This window comes from Barbus barbus, assembly GCF_936440315.1.
Source record: "Barbus barbus genome assembly, chromosome: 40".
Classification (NCBI taxonomy): Eukaryota; Metazoa; Chordata; class Actinopteri; order Cypriniformes; family Cyprinidae; genus Barbus; species Barbus barbus.
Genome location: NC_136718.1, coordinates 26,082,874 through 26,103,288, shown reverse-complemented (window position 1 = coordinate 26,103,288; position 20,415 = coordinate 26,082,874). Strand labels below are relative to the sequence as shown.

The window sequence follows — 20,415 nt, the reverse complement described above, 5'->3', positions numbered from 1 at the left end:
ATTTTCCGAAAAAGGGGCTCACGAGTACATGGAAATACTATAATAAATTAAATACTATGAAATTAAAATGAATAATTAAAAAATAAAACTTAAAACAATTTACATAGCTTTAATTATTTTTGAGTTGAACTTTTAGTACTTTTAGGTAAACCTATTTCAGTTCATTACCAAGGAAACATTTCTCATTTTTATTTCAATTTTGCAAGTTAAATAATATATACAAATGTGAAAGTAGACTTTAAAAAAATTAAATAAAATTAAAATAATTTAATGTAAATTAAAACAAAAAGTATAAATTAAACCAAATAATTTTAAAATAAAACAAATGTCAAATAAACAATTAAAAAAAAATATATATATATAATGTGAAATGTAAAATTAAAATAAATATTTTGAAACAAAACAAAAAAATAAAAATAAACTGAAGTTTGAATTTTTTGTAAGAAAAATTAAAATATAAAAAAATAAAATAAAACATTAATTTGAAAATAAAATAAATGATTTTAAAAAATAAATGTAAAAAAAATTAGAAAAAATTAAATAATTCTTTAAGAAAAATTGAAATATAAAATTAAAATAAATAATTTAAAATAACAAATTTTAAGTTAAAATAAATTATTTTAAAATAAATGCAAAAAAATAAAATAAATACTCTAGAAATAACAAAAAAAGTAATAGTTTTTTGAAGCCAAATAAAAATATAAAATTGAAATAAATAATTTAAAAATAAATCAATTAGAATAAAAAATATGAAATATTGTGTTTGTTAACCTGCATGGCATGTGACTATTAACCGGCCTCAAAGAACTGTGAACATGCAACCGTTGTGTTGTTGAATTATGACATATAGTAAATATGTGAGCTCAGTTTGTGAATCTGGACTAACCCTCCGTGTTCCTGCCGCAGGTGAGAGTTATGTCTGCGCCTCAAACGAGCCCTACAGGAAGGTGGACTACACCAAGAACGTCAACCCTAACTGGGGCTCACGGCTGGTGGGGCCTGGGGGCGGGGCTGGGCGTCCGGGGGGCGGAGCCGAGCGCCCAGGGCCTCAGCGCACAGCTGGAGAGTCGAGGGAGGCCAAAGACTTCATCAAACCCAAACTGGTGACGGTGATCCGGAGCGGCGTGAAGCCCAGGAAGGCTGTGAGGATCCTGCTAAATAAGAAGACGGCGCACTCGTTTGAGCAGGTGCTCGCCGATATCACCGAAGCCATCAAACTGGACTCCGGCGTCGTGAAGAGACTCTACACGCTGGACGGAAAACAGGTGCTGCTGCCAAAATACACATCATTAAAAATGATCTGCATTTATTTTGCACAAACACAAGCTCTAACACTTCTGTTCATCAGTCAGATGGGTTCAGCTCAAAACGGCCACATGTCAATCTGTTAATCAGGCTGATCAATAATCATCCATTAGAAATACATCCTGCTCATTGATTATTTTGAGAGCATTTGCATTTCCTTAAGAGACTCGCAATCAATACTAGAGTGTTACTATTTTCATACTATTAAAGTATTTATTCGTATTTTGAATTAGCTTTTATTTTATATTGTCAGTTTTCATTTTAAAAGTTGTAGTAATTTTATTTTAGTTTTTTTATATTTCAGTTTTAGCCATTTTAATACTTTTTTCCGATAGTTTTCTAATATTTTCTTTTCTTTTAATTATTGAAAACTATTTTTAATAGTTTTAATGAACAATAACAACACAAAAAAATGACTATTTAAAGAGATCGTTTGCCCAGAAATTATCAATTTGTCATCATTTACTGTCCCTCAAGTCACTCAGATTCGTTTGATTTTCTTTCTTCCGTGGAAAACAAATTAGAGACATTTTACAGAATGAAAAAGTGTCTCAGACTTACGATTTAGGTGAATAACAAATTCAATTTTATATATTATTATTCATTTTATATATTATAAGTTTTAAGTTTTCAAATGTTAAATATATTTATAATTTGTTAATATTATTTAAATATAAATTTGAATATTTAGATTTTTATCAAGATTTTGGTAAATAAATTAAATTTGATTATATTATTTATTTTATACATTTCAAATTTTAAATAAAAAGAAAAAATTTAAATATGAAGATTTAGGTATATTCATGAAATTTCATATATTATTATTTATTTTATATATTTCAAATTAAGTATTTAAATATTATGAAGATTTAGGTGAAATGTATAAAATTAAATTGTGTTATATATAATATAAACTATTATAAATTTTATATATATGTATATATATTAGAAATGTTAAATTTTAACATTAAATATTTATTCTTTTTAAATATAATTAAAATATTTTAAAAATTTAAGATTTAGGTGAATAAATAAAATTTTATATGTTATTATTTATTGTATATATTACAAATTTAAAACTATAATCAAGTGTTGATATGAGTTAATATATAATATAATTATTTAATGTATAATACATTTTATAATTTTTTAAATATATGAAAAACTTGAATCTTGAAATTTCAGTCTGTTTCAACTTACAATATAGTGCTCAAGTCACTTTAACGATGCTTTATGATTGTATTTGGAGCTCAGTAACGCTTTCATCAGATGCAGAAGAGCAGCGTGAACATTATCACATCTCATTTTCTGTTTCACACAAAGTCAGTCAGAAGTGATGAGAGAAAGCAGGCGTGTGATGGACGGAGACACACTGAATAATGAATGAGACGTTCTCTGTCTGATCTTCCAGAACGTCATCCGACTCCATTACTGCTGAGATTCACAGAAAACAGCTAATTAAAATACTTTTGCAATTAAACATAAAAATGTGGAATGGTAATAATTTATTTAAAAGAAAACAAGACAAGGCAAAATTTAAATAAATTAAAAACAAAACTTAAAAATCTATAACAGTAAAATAATTCTAAAATAAAACAAATGTAAATGAAAAATTATGTAATATAAAACAAAAGATATCAAATTAAAATAATCTTACAAATGTTAAACCATTTTATAATAAAACAAATAATATTAAAATAAAACAAATGTAAAATGTATAATTTAAAAGCAACAAAATATAAAGTTAAAATAAATCCCTTCAAACTTAAATAATTTTAAAACAAATAATTACAATAAAACAAAAACGTGCAAATAAAGTGAATCATTTTAAAATAAAACATAAGTGTAAAATTAAAACAACTTATTTTAAAATGACAAAAAATTAAGATTTTTAAAATAAAATAATTTTACAATTAAACAAAACTGTAAAATGAAAAATATCTTAAAACAAAACAAATATGCAAAATTAAATATTTAAAAAATAAATAAAAACAAAAGTAAAATTAATTTAATTTTAAAATGAAACAAAAATATAAAATTTAAATAATCCAGTTTAAAACAAAAATCACAATGAAACACTAAACAGATAAGTTCAAATAAATCACTTCAAAATTCAATCATTTTAAAACAAATTACAATAAAACAAAAACATAAATAAAATAAATCATTTTAAAACAAAACATACTAGTAAAATTAAAAATAAATAATTAAAAAATAACAAAAATAAAGTTGTTTTAAATAAAATAATTTTACAAATCTGTAAAATGTAAAGGAAATCTTAAAACAAAACATAAATATGCTAAATTAAATAATTTAATTTTGAAACTAAACAAAAATATACAATTTTAATAATCCAGTTTAAAACTAAAATCACATTGAAACACTAAACGGATATAAACAGTGGGTTAAGCTGCATGAGCATTAACCATCAGTTTCTGCTGTGAGTCTCACAGTAAATTGCACTGCTGTCTGACTGTGACGGGCTAATAGAGTGTGTGTGTGTGTGTGTGTGTGTGTGTGTCAGTCTGGTGAGTGCTGGTTGCCGTGGTAACCTGCATCTCCCTGTTGGCCCCAGTGAATGTGAGCTTCATCTGTATGCCACAGGCCTCTCGCTGCAGACTCACACAGGGCTTCCCTGACAAACCTCGGTTGCTCACGGCAACAGTCAATCAAACCATTAATAAAAATCATAGACATATACAGTATAAAAACGAATACTCCCGTAAATGACAGAGAAACACAAAAAATAGCTCAAACTTAAAAACCTAAAATGGAAAATATTAAAATAAAAACTGATTCCAGATATGAATAAATACTATAATAGCATCTCAGTGATTTTAAAATAACACTGATATATAACATCGGGCAGATCTGCTCAATCTCGTCGGATGAACAGCAGTGATATTTCAGCATTATTTATATTGTGTTGGAGTATTTATTCATATTTTTTTAAACAACTTGATTTTTTTTCAGTTTTCTTTTAAATTTTCATTAAAGTTTTTATAATCTTGTTTTGTGTTTTTGTCATTTGTAGTAGTTTTTGTTTTTAAATATTTCTATTTAGCTTAAATTTCAGTTTTTGAATAAGCTTTTATTTTTATAGTTTCAGTTTTCAATTTTTGTTTTAAAGTTTTAGTAATTTTGTAATTTTGTTATATGTTTCTGACAATTTAATTAGTTAAAAAAAAATAATAATACTTTTACAAATATTTATTTATTTATTTTTATTTATTTAGTCATTTAGCAGACGCTTTTATCCAAAGCGACTTACAAATGAGAACAATAGAAGCAATCAAAACCAACAAAAGAGCGACAATATGCAAGTGCTATTACAAGTCTCAGTTAGCCTAACGCAGTACAGATAAATATTATTATTATTATAAATTTTTTTTTTTATAAAAAGACAGATAAAATACAATTAGAATAGAGAGTACTAGAGTTCAAGGGTCAAGTAAAGATGGAACAGATGAGTTTTTAGCCGTTTCTTGAAGATGGGTAAGGATTCGGCTGCTCGGATCGAGTTGGGCAGGTCATTCCATCAGATGGGAACAGTTAATGAAAAAGTCCGTGAAAGTGTTTTTGTGTGTCTTTGGGATGGCACAATAATGCGTCGTTCACTTGAAGAACGCAAGCTTCTAGAGGGCACATAAGTCTGAAGTAATGAATTTAGGTAAAGGGGTGCAGAGCCAGTGGTGGTTCTGTAGGCAAACATTAATGCCTTGAATTTAATGCGAGCAGCTATTGGTAGCCAGTGCAAATTCATGAACAGAGGCGTGACGTGCGTTCTTTTCGGCTCATTAAAGATTAATCTTGCAGCGGCATTTTGGATTAATTGTAGAGGTTTAATAGAATTGGCTGGAAGACCTGCCAAGAGAGCATTGCAATAGTCAAGTCTGGACAGAACAAGAGCCTGAACAAGGAGTTGTGTTGCATGTTCTGAGAGAAAAGGCCTGATCTTCTTAATATTGTATAATGCAAATCTGCAGGACCGGGCAGTTTTAGCAATGTGGTCTGAGAAATTCAGCTTATCATCAATCACAACTCCAAGGTTTCTGGCTGTTTTTGAAGGAGTTATGGTAGATGAGCCTAACTGGAAGGTGAGATTGTGATGAAGCGATGGGTTAGCTGAAACTACAAGCAGTTCTGTCTTAGCTAGGTTGAGTTGAAGGTGATGGTCCATCATCCAGCAAGAAATGTCTGTTAGACAAGCTGAGATGCGAGCAGCTATCGTCGGATCATCAGGATGGACTGAGAGGTAGAGTTGAGTGTCATCAGCATAGCAGTGATATGAAAAGCCATGTTTCTGAATGACAGAACCCAGTGATGCCATGTAGACAGAAAAGAGAATTGGTCCAAGAACTGAGCCCTGAGGCACCCCAGTAGCTAGATGTTGCGACTTGGATACCTCACCTCTGCAAGATACTTTGAAGGACCTGTCAGAGAGGTAAGACTCAACCACTGGAGTGCGGTTCCTGAGATACCCTTTCTCAATAGGGTTGACAAGAGGATCTGATGGTTGACTGTATCAAAAGCAGCAGACAGATCCAGCAAGATGAGTAATGAAGATTTGTCAGCCGCTCTTGCAAGTCTTAGGGCTTCAACAACAGAAAACAAGACAGTTTGGGTCGAATGTCCACTTCTGAAGCCAGATTGGTTACTGTCCAGGAGGTTGTTCTGTGTGAGAAAGACAGAGACTTGGTTGAACACAACTCGTTCAAGTGTTTTTGCAATGAAAGGAAGAAGGGAAACCGGTCTATAGTTCCCTAAAAGAGTTGGGTTAAGAGTGGGTTTTTTAAGAAGTGGAGTTATACGAGCCTGTTTAAATGCAGAGGGAAAAATTCCAGTGTGAAGGGATGTGTTAACGATGTGAGTGAGTGCAGGTACAACTGCAGGAGAAATGGCTTGAAGGAGATGAGATGGAATAGGATCAAGCGGACAGGTAGTAGGATGACTGGAAAGGATGAGTTTAGAGACTTCTGCCTCAGAGAGTGGAGAGAAGGATGTGAACGAGTGTATGTTTGCTGGAAAGATATGTTTGATAGATTGTGGTGTGGAAAATTGTGCAGTGATGTTTGTAATTTTATTAATGAAGAATGTGGCAAAGTCGTCAGCTGTTAGAGATGATGAAGGAGGAGGAGGAGGAGGACAAAGGAGGGAGGAGGAGGACAAAGGAGGGAGGAGGAGGAGGACAAAGGAGGGAGGAGGAGGAGGAGGACAAAGGAGGGAGGAAAATGTTTTAAAGAGCATGTGAGAGTTAGGCGAATTGTTAATTTTGTCATGATAGTATGTCCTTCTCTCCACCCTCAATATAACGCTCTCTCCACCCTCAATACCACGACTGAGGTGCCCTTGAGCAAGGCACCGAACCTCCAACTGCTCCCCGGGCGCTGCAGCATAAAATGGCTGCCCACTGCTCCGGGTGTATGTTCACGGTGTGTGTGTGTTCACTGCTGTGTGTGTGCACGGTGTGTGTTCACGGTGTGTGTGTGTTCACTGCTGTGTGTGTGCACGGTGTGTGTTCACGGTGTGTGTGTGTTCACTGCTGTGTGTGTGCACGGTGTGTGTTCACGGTGTGTGTGTGTTCATTGCTGTGTGTGTGCACGGTGTGTGTTCACGGTGTGTGTGTGTGTGTGTTCACTGCTGTGTGTGTGCACGTTGGATGGGTTAAATGCAGAGCACGAATTCCGAGTATGGGTCACCATACTTGGCTGAATGTCACTTCACTTCACTCCTTTTAGCAGTGGAAACATTAGCAGAGAAGTCAGAGAGGAGTGATCGATATAAATTAAGGTCAGTAGGATTTTGTGATTTGCGCCATACCCTTTCTGCAGCCCTGAGTTTAGAACGATGTTCGCGGAGAACATCAGACAGCCAAGGGGCAGAAGGGGTGGTACAGGCTGGCTTGGAGGATAAGGGGCAGAAAGTATTTAAACAAGACATCAGAGTGGAACAGAAAGTATCAGTAGCACGGTTAGCATCAAGAGAGGATAACCTCAGGAAAGGTTGAGAGCAATAAATCTAATTCATCCACAAAGTTACCTAGTAATCCTGGAGGACGATAAACAACTACAAAATGGATTTTGATTAGAGGGTAGGTAATAATAACTGAATGTGATTCAAAAGAGCTGTTGATACTCAGAGATGGTAAAGGAGTAAATTTCCAATTATTAGAGATGAGCAGACCAGTACCTCCACCTCTTCCAGTCAAACGGGGGGTGTGGGAAAAGGAGAAATTATTGGAGAGTGCTGCAGGTGTAACATTGTCTTCTGGTTTGATCCAGGTCTCTGTCAGGGCCATGAGGTTTAACCTTGAATGACTAGTAATGGAAGTAATGAAATCAGCTTTGTTGACAGCAGACTGACAATTCCAGAGACCAATAGAAAAAGAAAGTAATGTATTAGCAGACAAAGACAAAGTGCGCAGGTTGATAGGATTGCGCTGTCTACGGTGTGTGATGCTTGCGAGTGGTAGTGATAGTATTGATCTGGAAACACATAGTATGAATTGGTTATAAAAACTAAAACAGAAGTGAAATTTAAAGAAGTGAGAGGGCTTTACACGAGGGCTGCCGCGGTATAATACCCTTTTTTATACCCATTCTAACAAATCACTACTAGAATTCAGCTGAACCCACTTTCCTGTTTATCACTACAAATGGCCAAGCAAGTGCACACACTGACAAGATACACGATGCAGTACGAGACCAAACATATAGATATTTGTAAGTATTTCTATTTAGTATTAGTTTATTTTTTCACTTTCGATTTTACTCATTTTAACACTTGAACTTAAACTGTTTTTCAGTTACTTGACAAAGCAACATTTATAATTATTTTCTGTTTTCTTTCATTTTTATTTTCATAAATATTAAGTAGATATATGAAATAAGTGCAATTTTTATTTCAGGAATGTCCAAGTTGCTACAATAATTTATAATTATATAAAAATACATATATTTCTGATTTTTTTAATTTATTTATCTTTTTTAGAATTATCATTTTTTAGAATCGAAGTGTTTGTGAATAATAAGTGTTTGCAGGACAATGATTAATCGCAATTAATCTAATTCAAAATAAAAGTTTTTGTTTACACAGTACACACACATATTATGTACACAAAAGCTTTTATTTTGGATGCAATCAATTGCGATTAATCATTGTCCAGCACTACTAATAATTCAACTCAAACTCCCCAGTGAAATGAGCCTCTGTGTGTGTGTGTGTGTGTGTGTGTGTGTGTGTGTGTAGCTGACTAGTCTGCAGGATTTCTTCGGTGATGATGATGTTTTTATCGCGTGCGGTTTGGAGAAGTTTCGTTACGCTCAGGATGATGCTGCTATCGGACACGCGGGGAAGGGCGCCGCAGCGGCCTTCGTTAACGGTGAGATCAACACACACGTATATATGAGATGTGCATATACACTCCTGTCTGTCTGACTAACAGCAAACCTGTCTGTCTCTCAGAGTGTAAGAAATCACGGCCGTCTGTCCCACCCAAGATGACCAAGAGCTCCGGCGTCCCACGCTCAAAATCACCCGTATCAGGTAACACACACACACACACTCTCACACACACACACACACACTCTCACACACACACACACACACACACACACACACACACACTCTCACTCACACACACACACTTGAGTTTTGATGGTGTTTCTGCTGATGGTTTTTCAGCCAATGAGGCTCCGAGGAGCGACTCTCCGCCGATGAGGTCATCGCAGTCGCCCTGCAGCCCCTCGCCTCAACTCAGCCGGAAGGTCTGTGTGTGAGTGAGTGTGTGTGTGTGTGTGTGTGAGAGAGAGAGAGAGAGAGAGAGAGAGAGAGTAAGTGTGAATGTGTGTGCGCGCACCTGTGCTCTGAGTGTGTTTGACGCGATCTGTCCTCCTCAGACATCTGTTCATGAAGCATCTCCATCCCCGATTCCGTCCAGAGACCTCAACGATGAGGAGGGCCTCAGTCCAGAGGGTAAAACATACACACACACACACACACAAAATGCTTTTTTCCTAAGTTGGTCAGAACAAACGTGGCAGACTTGTTACTTACTTGTTCAGATGACAGTATACGGTGAAAATTCTTATTTGGGTCATATATTCCAAGATGTAGCCTTGGTACAGTAAATATCCACACCGGTGCAGTGACTGACAACTACACATACTCCTCAAAACATTAGATTCATCCACGCTGGAGCCGTGCCGGGAAGGAAGATAATTCCGCAAGTAACTGCAATTGCAGGTTTTCAACCAGAGATGGCAACAAAGAGGCTAAATTTATGCAGCTTTAAAATTAAATAAATAAATAATAAAATATTAAAAACATAAACTGATTTTATTTGTAACTATATTAAATAACTATTTAATATATGTAATACTTTGAGTCAGTTTTTAGATTTTTTGTTTTCATTTTAATTTTAAAGTTTTATTACTCAATTTCGTCATTTTTAGTAGATTTGTTTTATTATGCATTATAGGCTATATTGTTTTTATTAATTTCTATATCAATTTTGGTTTTAAGTAACAAAAATGTTGTTTTTGTCATGGGATACTCTGTTGCAAAAAGATCCAATTGCAGCTTTATTATAGTCCCAAACAATGATCCAAAAACTGAGCAGAAAACACTGGCAAAAAGTAATGTACAGGTACAAGGTAACCAAACTAAATCCTGCAGCAACAGAGGACACACAGAACATGGTATATACAGAAGAACTAACAAGATTAATCACACACAGCTGGAGACAATGAGATCAGATTGACAGAGCAAGGGTGATGGGAACAACACAAACAATGCAATCAGTAAAATACAGTAAATGTCTAGTTAAAGCTTTCTGCACAAAGTTAATGAGTAAAACCATATTTAATGAAATATTTTATATTATGTATAATATTCAGATTGTATATTTAATAATATGCTCCATTTGTACCTATTGATATTTGTAATCAGTGTTTTATATCGCTCAGCCCTGCAGTAGCTCCGCCCACACTGTAATTCTATTGGTCCAAAATCCCACATAACTGCATATTAAACATCAGGTGCATTCTGATTGGCTGTTGTTTTGATGTTCTGTGATATTCGCTCTCTGCAGTGAACGGTAATGAAGTTCAGTCGTCTGTCATCACTGAGAAGTATAATGTGAGGAAGGTGATCGGCGATGGAAACTTTGCTGTAGTCAGAGAGTGTGTGGAGAGGTAACTCATCACACACACACACACTATAGAGACATTATCTATCAGACTAACTGCAGATGTTGTATGTATTAGCTGTGAATGTCATGTGTGCTGGTCTCAGGTCTACAGGACAGGAATATGCGCTGAAGATCATTGACAAGGCCAAATGCAGTGGCAAGGTACGATTTCAAACACTTTCCTCTTAAACGACTGTAATTAAAACACCTCATTAGCTCTTCTGCTGTCTGAAGCCTTTCCCTCTTTCTTCATTTCATTCATGTTGTTGAGTCTTTCACAGTGAATAACGATCCTTTGAGATTATTTGAAATGCATGCAACTTTGACCTGTATAGATGTATTCAGTTATCATTTCCTGATAAAACAGGAAATTATGCACTTTTTTGGAATAAGCAATAGCCAATATTCTTCAGTTTACATTAAAGTTCACATTAAACTTCAAATGAGTTGATCTGAATATTGATCCTACTGTCTTCTGAGCTGCTTTACGGCTGAAAATTACATTTGATTTTTTATAATTGATGAATTCAGCAATATTAACACTATTTATTAACTCAAAGCTGCTTTGAAACAATCTGTATAATGGGCTATAGGAATAAATGTGATGGGACTATTATGTGCTATATATAATTCTTTGTAATATATTTTTGATATATACTATATTTTTTAGACACACTAGCATATAGATGAGCTCAAACTGCAGACATGAATGAAATCATATCATTAATATACTATTATAATTTTTGTTAATATTTTGAACTATATATATTTTTAGATTTTCAGTTTTCACTTTAATTTTAGTTCAAGTTTTAGTAAAATTGTTGGGTGTTTTTATCATTTTTATTAGGGTTTTTATATGTTTGTTTGTTAATTGAATTAAATTTTTGTTCATTTATTTAATATTTTAATTTTTAAACTAAATTGAGAAATGTTGCCTTGGCAACTAGCAGAAATAAAAAGTGAAAGTGTTTTAATATTTTATTTATTTATTAATGTTTAATAAAAAAGAGAAATGTTGCTCTGTCAAATAGCTGAAATAAAAAGGTATTTTTTTGTATAGATTTTATTTTTAATTTAATTTTTATTCATTCATTTTCGTTTATTTAGTTTTAGTTAAGTAAATCAAGTTAAACTAAACAAAAATAGCTACTATAAAAAAAAAAACAATGTTTTTTTATATTTCATTTAATTTCTGTTAATATTTATTTTATTTTAAGTAACAAAAATGTTTTCGAAAAAACGTTTCGAGAGGTGTTCCCCGGTAAAAATTGCATTCCAGGGGTAAAATACACATTTTTTTGGAGGGGTTCCCCTAGTAAAATTTGCATTTTGGGGGCTAAATGTCACGTTATTGGGGTCACTTCAACCCGCAGACATAAAAAACAACCCGCTGCAGGTGTTAAAGCAGCCTGCAACACTGATGATAACTCTGACTCCAATCTTGAGGTCTTTAAATCTGTGCAGTTTTTAAATTAAACGTAGTTTCTAGTAAACATTTTCACATATTCACTCAATACACAACAGTGAAAAACACAGCAGAGATTCTGATTGGTTGACTGGTGTTGACAGGAGCACCTGATAGCCAATGAGGTTTCGATACTGCGCAGGGTTCATCACCCCAGCATCATTATGCTAATAGAGGAGCTGGACACGCCCACTGAACTGTACCTGGTGATGGAGCTGGTGAAGGTCAGTGAACCGCACACACACACACACACACAGACAGCAGTCCCAGAATGAGTAGTGTGTGACAGTGTTGTGTGTTTTCTGCAGGGCGGTGATCTGTTTGATGCCATCACTTCCTCCACGAAGTACACAGAGCGAGACGCCAGCGCCATGCTGTTCAACCTGACCGGAGCGCTGCGATACCTGCACAGAATGAACATCGTACACCGAGACATCAAACCCGAGAACCTGCTGGTATACACACACACACACATATATATATATACACACACACATATATCAATATGCACATGCATATACTGTATATATATCAGTTTCTTAGCTACGGCATTCCGCAAGGCTCTATCCTTGCTCCGATTTTATTCTCGTTGTATCTGCTTCCTCTGGGGTCAATTTTTAAGAAACACAATATTTAATTTCATTGTTATGCGGACGATACCCAGATTTATCTGCCCCTGGAATCTGATAAGAGGGGCTTGGATACTCTGTTGCCTTGTCTTGCTGACGTGAAGGCATGGATGTCCGTAAATTTTCTTCATCTCAATGAAAACAAAAACGATATTATAGTTTTTGAATCCTCAGAAGCCTTTAGCTCCTCTTGTTTAGATTTTGGTCCGCTCTCTCAATTTGTCAAACCATTAGTGAAGAATTTGGGTGTGTTTTTGATAGCTCTCTTAAATTTGACAAACAGATTAGTTCAGTGGTCAAAACCTGTTTTTTCCATCTTCGAGTCCTAGCTGTAACTCCCTTTATATGGGCATCAATCAGTCATCTTTGGCCCATCTTCAGATGGTACAGAATGCCGCTGCCAGGCTTCTTACAGATGTTCGAAAACAAGAACACATTACCCCAGTTTTAATTTCTCTGCACTGGCTTCCAGTCCGTTTCAGAATTGATTTTAAAGTGTTGCTGCTGGTTTTTAATTTTTTGAATGGTCTAGCACAAATGACATTTCCCTGAAGCAAGGTATTTATTTATTTGCTAGATGACTAAATTCATTTGTAGAAAAGAAAAAAGTATACATATATCTTACAGTCTTACTGCTCACACACACACACACACTTGCATAAACAAACACACACACTCTCACACTCACGTACAGCGTATAAACCTATCTGTGTGTGTGCAGGTGTGTGAGTATCCAGACGGCACTAAGTCTCTGAAGCTGGGTGATTTTGGGCTGGCGACGGTGGTGGATGGACCGCTGTACACCGTCTGTGGGACGCCGACTTACGTCGCACCGGAGATTATCGCAGAGAGCGGGTAAAACCATTTCTAAAGCTCTGAATGATCACACTTTGCTGCTTCACCCAATCTCCTTCTGATTGATAGTTCTGAGTGTTTTATCCAGTAAAAGCTCTTTTAGTGTAATTGTTCAGCGGCTGCTTCAGTGTCAAATCTTGTCTGATTTTGATCAAGTAAACGTCAGAATAACTGCAGTCATATTTCCAGATGAACACTTACTGGACTGAAGCAGCTCAGCTTTACTTGATTCTCCATCAATCATCTTTTAGAAAAATTGTAGGCACAAATACATATGTGAACATAAACATGATCAACATGCTTCTGAACGCTAAGTATTTATCAGATTTCCAATCTCCCCCATTCATTTTCAATGGATGGTCATTTTTGACCAGTAAAGCTAAGATCAATAAGGCCTACAATAAATCATTTAAAAAATGAATACAAAACCAGGCCTAATTGAAAGAAAACTAGTTGACAAAAAGATTGAATCCCATTTTTGGTGATAATATAGCACAACAACAGATTTATAAGCTATTTTTGTAGATCATTCATTTTTGACCGGGAACACCACTAGTGTGACAGGGATTTGAACACAAACTGAAATAAAATAATAAAATACTTTATTTCAAGTAACATTTTTAGGGTTTTAGCTAACTCTGTTAACCCTGTTTTGTACAAAACAAATATTTCAGTTTATAAAAGTGAAGCATATCGTCTGATTTGATGGTGTGCTGCAGGTACGGGCTGAAGGTGGACATCTGGGCGGCGGGAGTGATCTCCTACATCTTGCTGTGTGGTTTTCCTCCGTTCCGCAGCGAGAAGAACCAGCAGGAGGAGCTGTTTGAGCAGATATTACTGGGCAGACTAGAGTTTCCCTCGCCGTACTGGGATAACATCAGCCTCTCTGCTAAAGTGAGCGAACAACAGCCTCACAAACACACAATAAACGCTCACGCACTTTCACTTTTTACTTTCAAGTTATGAATTGTTGAACCACGGGATAAAAATACATTTTTCTCACAATTCAGACTTTTTTCTTGCCAGATAAACTTGCAATTCTGAGTTGAATTGTGAGATGTGAACTTGATTTTAACTTGCAATTCTGAGAAAAAAGGTCACAATTGTTTTATTCCGTGGCAAAAGCAAGCTTCCATAAGAATCTGATGCGTCTTTTGCAGGATTTAATTGGTAAGATGCTGCAAGTGAATGTTGGTGCTCGTTACACGGCTGACGAGGTGCTGGAACACCCGTGGGTGCAGGTGAGGACACACACACACAATATTCACATTCTGTGCACAGTACATACTTTTTTTTTTTTTAAGAAATTAGTACTTTTATTCAAGGATGCATTAAATTTGTCAAGTGTCAGTAAAGACATTTATAATGTTACAAAAGATTTCCATTTCAAATAAATGCTGTTCTTTTGAGCTTTCGATTCATCTGTGAATCCTGAATGTTTTCAACATTGATAATAATCAGAAATGTTTGTTGAGCAGTAAATCAGTATATTATTATGATTTCTGAAGATCATGTGACACTGAAGACTGGAGTAATGATGCTGAAAATACAGCTGCAGATCACAGAAATAAATTACACTTTAACACATATTCACATAGAAAAAAATATTTTATATTGTAAAAAATATTTCAAAGATTTTACTATATTTTTTATTAAATAAATGCAGCCTTGGTGAGCAGAAGAGGCTTCATTCAGAAAATCTCACCGTCATGTAAATGTTGTGTGTGAGCAGGACGATGCTGTGATGGACACGAACATGACATGTGAGATGGAAGATGGTGTTAAATCAGAAAACACACACAACAGCACAGCAGCAGAGGCTGAGGTGAAACACACACACACACTCTCTCTCTCACTCGAAATACCATAATTACCTTCAGCTGATACATTGTGTCCTCTGTTACAGGTGGATAATCTCATATATACATTTTTTTTAAAGAAACTGCATTTATTTAGCATTAAATTGATCAAAAGTGGCAGTAAAGACAGTTATAATGCTACAAAAGATTTCTATTTCAAATAACTTCTGTAAATGTTGAGTGTAACAGCTGATTGTTTCTGACCGTGTGTAGATGACAGCTGGCAGTAGTCTGATGAATCTCTCTGGAGGCGCAGAAGAAGAGAAACCCTGATCACCACCACAAACCTCAACACCAAGACCAGACCAGACCGGACCAAGTCAACCATCAATATCACTTAGTCCTCATGTTTTAGTGTTCGCCTCATGCCGAAAGCTCTAGAGTCTAGCACATCCCATAGACACTTGTTTACATGCACTCAGTGTCGTCAATCCGAATGAATCCGGTCTGATTTCAGATTCAGTTGAACTTTTATATGAATTCACATATTCATTTACATGTAGGCTATATTTATGAATTCCAAACAACAGACACCAAGTTCAGAACTGGAAAAAACCACTGTGATAATGTCACCAGAGCTAACTAGAGTTTAATTGTCAAGTTTGTCAGGAGAGCTTTTTTTTTAGTAAATATTAATTCTCCTCCACCGACCAGCTAACAAAAAATATGTTTTTAGAATGTTTTAGCAACGTTAAATTATAAAAAGATTATTTCTGAATGTTCTCGATTTTTTTTCTTGGTTTGCTAATTTTATTTTGCAGCCATTATAGGAACGTTTGAATGTTCTCTGAGCGTTCCGAAACAAGTAGTAACATTTAAAAACATTAGATGAACATCCAACTAAAATTTCAGGAATGTTTCATGAACGATGTATAAATACCCAGAAAATACGTTCTAAGAATGTTTTCCTAATGTTTCCATCGTGTTATGAACATCCATTTTTTTTAATGTTTAGAAACGTTTTTATTGGTTCTATTTGATCATCTTGCAAACATTACGGCAGTGTTACTTCTAAAACTGGTAACATTTAAAAAAAACTTTAGATAAAATCCAACTAAAGCCAAATAAATTTGCACGTTCGTAAAACGTATGTAAACCGAAATCTACTATAATACGCATCGGCACTTTCAAAGAATTTTTGAATCCGTTCTCGGCACATTCAAAGTTTTTTAATCTGTTCGATAAAATAACGATCAGCACCCCTTATTACAATCAGATCGAAACTTCATTCGGACTGACTGAGGGAGGTACATGTAAACATATTTTTCAGATCATGTAGGGGCCTAATAATCTATTTATCCACGTTCATTTTCTCCCATTCCCCAGATAGCACACGTACGTCTGCAAGATGTCTGTTAAAGATCTCTTGATCTGGAAAGCATCTGCTGTCTACAAACATCTGACAGACGTCTTTCAGATGTCAGTTTTACATACGTTCTAAATCATAAACATCTTAAAGACATCTAATAGACGTCTATTTGACATCTAAAATGAAACATCCTATAGACGTCTTGCAGATGTCAAATAGACGTCTCCCAGATGTACTTGTGCTATCAGGGTCTGGTCTGTGTTTGTACGCAGGGCTTCAACTAAACCACCGACCTCGACTTTTACTGCACTGTGTCCTGAACCTGCTCCTCTCTTTTTTCTCTCTGTGCATGTGTGTCGATGTCTGTGTCTTATCAGATGCATCATTAGAGTCTCATTTCAGACATTTGCGTCTTTATGAACGCGCGACCGTCTGGAACTGAATGGGAACGAGACGTTTCAATTGTGTTGCTGGATGTTTCTTTACGTCTGATTTGTGTGACTAAATGTGTTACGAGCTTGATGTAGTGTTATGACTTTGCTTTACACCAAAACTTCGGCCTTTACTGAATGAGTGTGTTTTTCTCCATGAAATGCGAGAACTGTTCATTTAATTTGATCTGAACGGTCGCTTGTGGTTTCAACGGTATTAACTTTTGTACGGTGGCTGTTCGGGGCCTAAAGCCCCTCGTAATTATTCGAATTATGGATTTATTTCATATTTTGTTTTGTATTGCAACAATACATCATGAATAGCTGATGCACGAGTCTGTGTTTTATTGCATGTGAACGGCGACTGAAATGAAACCGAACGCTGATAATGTCACAAATTTAAGCGTGAATTCACTTTTTCGGTTTCATTTTAGTAAGCAAGTGTGACAGAAATAAACAATGCATTTGGTATATTTAGCTCACGGCAAATTTCCGCGGGAGAAAACCGCTCATGAATACGAATCCCGCGCGATCGGGAATTTAGCGCGAGGGACACGTGACACATCAAATTCAGGTTTTTTTTAAACTTTTAATATTTTTTTATTAATTATTAAAAGTTGGCCTAAATAATTTTTAAATGTGGCAATATCCACATACGTTCCCCGTGAAATTTCGCCGAATGTCGTTAAAGTGACCACAAATCACTGTAGTCTATTTATAGTATGGGATGGTATAAATGCAGCATTGTTGTCATGAGAAGTTAAAAAATGCTGGTTTTTCTTTGACTTACAGCTTTCCAAATTGGGGGTATCAATTCAAGAAACATTACAGAAAGTGTGTTTGGTTTTTAATTTTCTGTAGTAGAACTTAATAAAAACAATATTAGCTATGTGGTTTCAGCAACAGTCTATGGTGGATAACCAAGATACACTATATTCTCAAAAGTATTGGCACCCCCTTCTAATGAACAGGTTTGACTACTTTAGTAATTTCTATGAGTACAAATCTTAATGTTTAAGCATATAATGATATTCTAGGGAATTGTGTGCTTCTAATTTTGGTGATGAGTTTTTGGCTCAAGGTCTGTATATAAAGTCACACCAGAGGAGTTCAGCTGGGATCAGGACTTGTCTTTCTGCAGACCAGTCAAGTTCTTCCACACTGACTCAATCAATCATGTCTTTTTGAACCGTGTCTTATACACAGAGACACAGTCATGTTAGAATAGAAAAGGGTCCTGTCCAAACTGTTGCTATAAGATTAGAAGCACACAATTCCCTAGAATATCATTATATGCTTAAACATTAAGATTTGTGCTCCTAGAAATTACTAAAGTAGTCAAACATGTTCATTAGAAGGGGGTGCCAATACTTTTGGCAATATTGTGTACATGAGGAATCCTCAAGTCATTGGTCATGTGCTTTACTGTTCATAAATTTGGGGTCAGTAATAATTTCTTTTTGTTCAACAGGGATGCATGACATTGATGGAATTGATAGTAAAAAAACATTTATGTTGTTACAAAAGAATTCTATTTCAAAATAATGCCGTTCTTCTGAACTTTCTATTCAACTGTGAATCCTGAAAATGCTAATTGCTAAATCCTAAAATGCTTCATGGTTTCCATAAAAATATTGAGCAGCACAACTGTGTTCAACATTGATAATTATCAGAAATGTTTGTTGAGCAGAAAATCAGTATATTATTATGATTTCTGAAGATCACGTGACACTGAAGACTGGAGAAATGATGCTGCATATAAATTATATTTTAACATTCACATAGAAAAAACTGATTTGAAATTATAATATTTAATTTTTTACAGTATTTTTGATCAAATAAATGCGGCCTCTGTGATCAGACAACAGACTTCAAAAACATTAAAAGTCTTACCAACCACAGACTGTGGCCACTTTTATAATGAATATACATTTTACTAGTTATTCCAAGCTCTACAATATTTTATCATGTTGAAATTGTGAGTAAAAAATATTTTTTATGAATCCTTATCCAGTAAATTAGGAACGCCTGATCATGTAAATGTTTAAAACTTGAAAAAATTGAAACGTCTAGAATCCTGAAATTGACTGTACAGAAAGAGTTAAAAACTGCTGTGCTTGAAGGAAAGCATGAATGTTCATTAAAAAAAACAGACAGAACAAAGCTTAATAACTGATCAGTTTAATGTGGGTTAAAACTGTAAACAAGTTCATCTGGCCACATACACACACACACGCGCACACACACACGTCAGTACAGCACAGGAGATCCCCTCACTAACCTCGTTTAACTGTATTACATCTAATTAAGGCAAATGCAGAAACGCTCATCAGGCACATGACAGGACGGCCCGTGTTCAGGGGTCCAGCAGCACTTGGATGTAGTTTTTGGGGATGATGCCACGTTTCCCACCGGATTCTCCGAGGAACCACTCAGCATCCATGTCCTCCAAATCACACACCAGATCTCCTGCCTGCATGCACACACACGCACACACACACACACACGCGTTTTGACCAGTGAATTTCCATGACATAAAACCCATATTTAACCAAATATTTAAATACATTTGATTTCAATTAGTATTATTAAATATTACTTATTTGTTATATGATCAAATATTAATCGATCATTATTTTTTGAATATATCAATTATATATTTTTGAATATATTTATATTATTTAATAATTACATTATAATTCTTATATAATACACACACACACACGTATATAATTACAATAGATTTACAATTTTTAATTGTATTAGAATTACACTATATATATATATACACACACATACATACATCTTAACTATATACTGTATACACATATTTACAACATTTAATTGTTTTTATTATTTAATTGTTTGTACATAATTATATAATTTTATATATTTTTTTATTTCTTTTTATTAATGCTGATATATATTTTCCTAAAATTAAATAAAGTAAATAAATAAATATATATGTGTGTGTATTAAGAGTTCATTTGCAAAAACGGATAATGTTTTTTGTCCTGCATTCCCATTAATATCAATCAAACTGAAGTTGGGTTGTTTTGATTAAATAATAATAACTAAAAAAAAAATACAGATAACTAACACAATAAAAACATGATTTGACAAAATTAATAAAAACGTTCTGTTTTTGCAATTAAACTCCTCATATATATATATATATATATATATATATATATATATATATATATATATATATATATATATATATATATATATATATATATATATATATATATATATATATACACACACACATACAATATTTATTTTTTGAAATATATCTTAATCTTATAAATATAAATATTTATATAAATATATAAAATATGCATTTAATATAATTATGTTTATTTATTT

General features: G+C 34.3%; 2 protein-coding genes across 3 annotated transcripts in view; one reads left to right on the top strand and one right to left on the bottom strand.

Moving 5' to 3' along the window:
* Positions 1–839: 839 nt before the first annotated feature.
* Positions 840–17,373, top strand: LOC306859410 (serine/threonine-protein kinase DCLK2-like; the record flags this gene model as incomplete). Its single annotated transcript, XM_079400422.1, has 14 exons — positions 840–1,265; positions 8,554–8,686; positions 8,770–8,850; positions 8,989–9,071; positions 9,204–9,279; positions 10,397–10,499; positions 10,600–10,657; positions 12,065–12,184; positions 12,269–12,415; positions 13,311–13,444; positions 14,164–14,338; positions 14,605–14,685; positions 15,177–15,269; positions 15,517–17,373. 14 exons carry the CDS (start codon positions 840–842, stop codon positions 15,574–15,576), a joined length of 1,770 nt encoding a protein of 589 aa, XP_079256548.1. The 3' UTR covers positions 15,577–17,373.
* LOC306859238 (uncharacterized protein) overlaps positions 15,099–20,415 on the bottom strand; it is an 18,984-nt gene continuing 13,667 nt past the window's right edge. Inside the window, exons 15-16 of one of the 2 annotated variants that reach the window (XR_013783286.1) lie at positions 19,325–19,516; positions 15,099–15,547 (exon numbers count right to left, since the gene is read on the bottom strand). Coding sequence is in view for 1 of the 2 variants with exons in the window: in XM_079400175.1 (XP_079256301.1) it covers positions 19,400–19,516 (117 nt within the window). In the remaining variant the exon portion in view is untranslated. Of the gene's footprint in view, positions 15,548–18,482; positions 19,517–20,415 lie in introns of those variants that run through there. The other variant, XM_079400175.1, reaches the window with a different exon arrangement.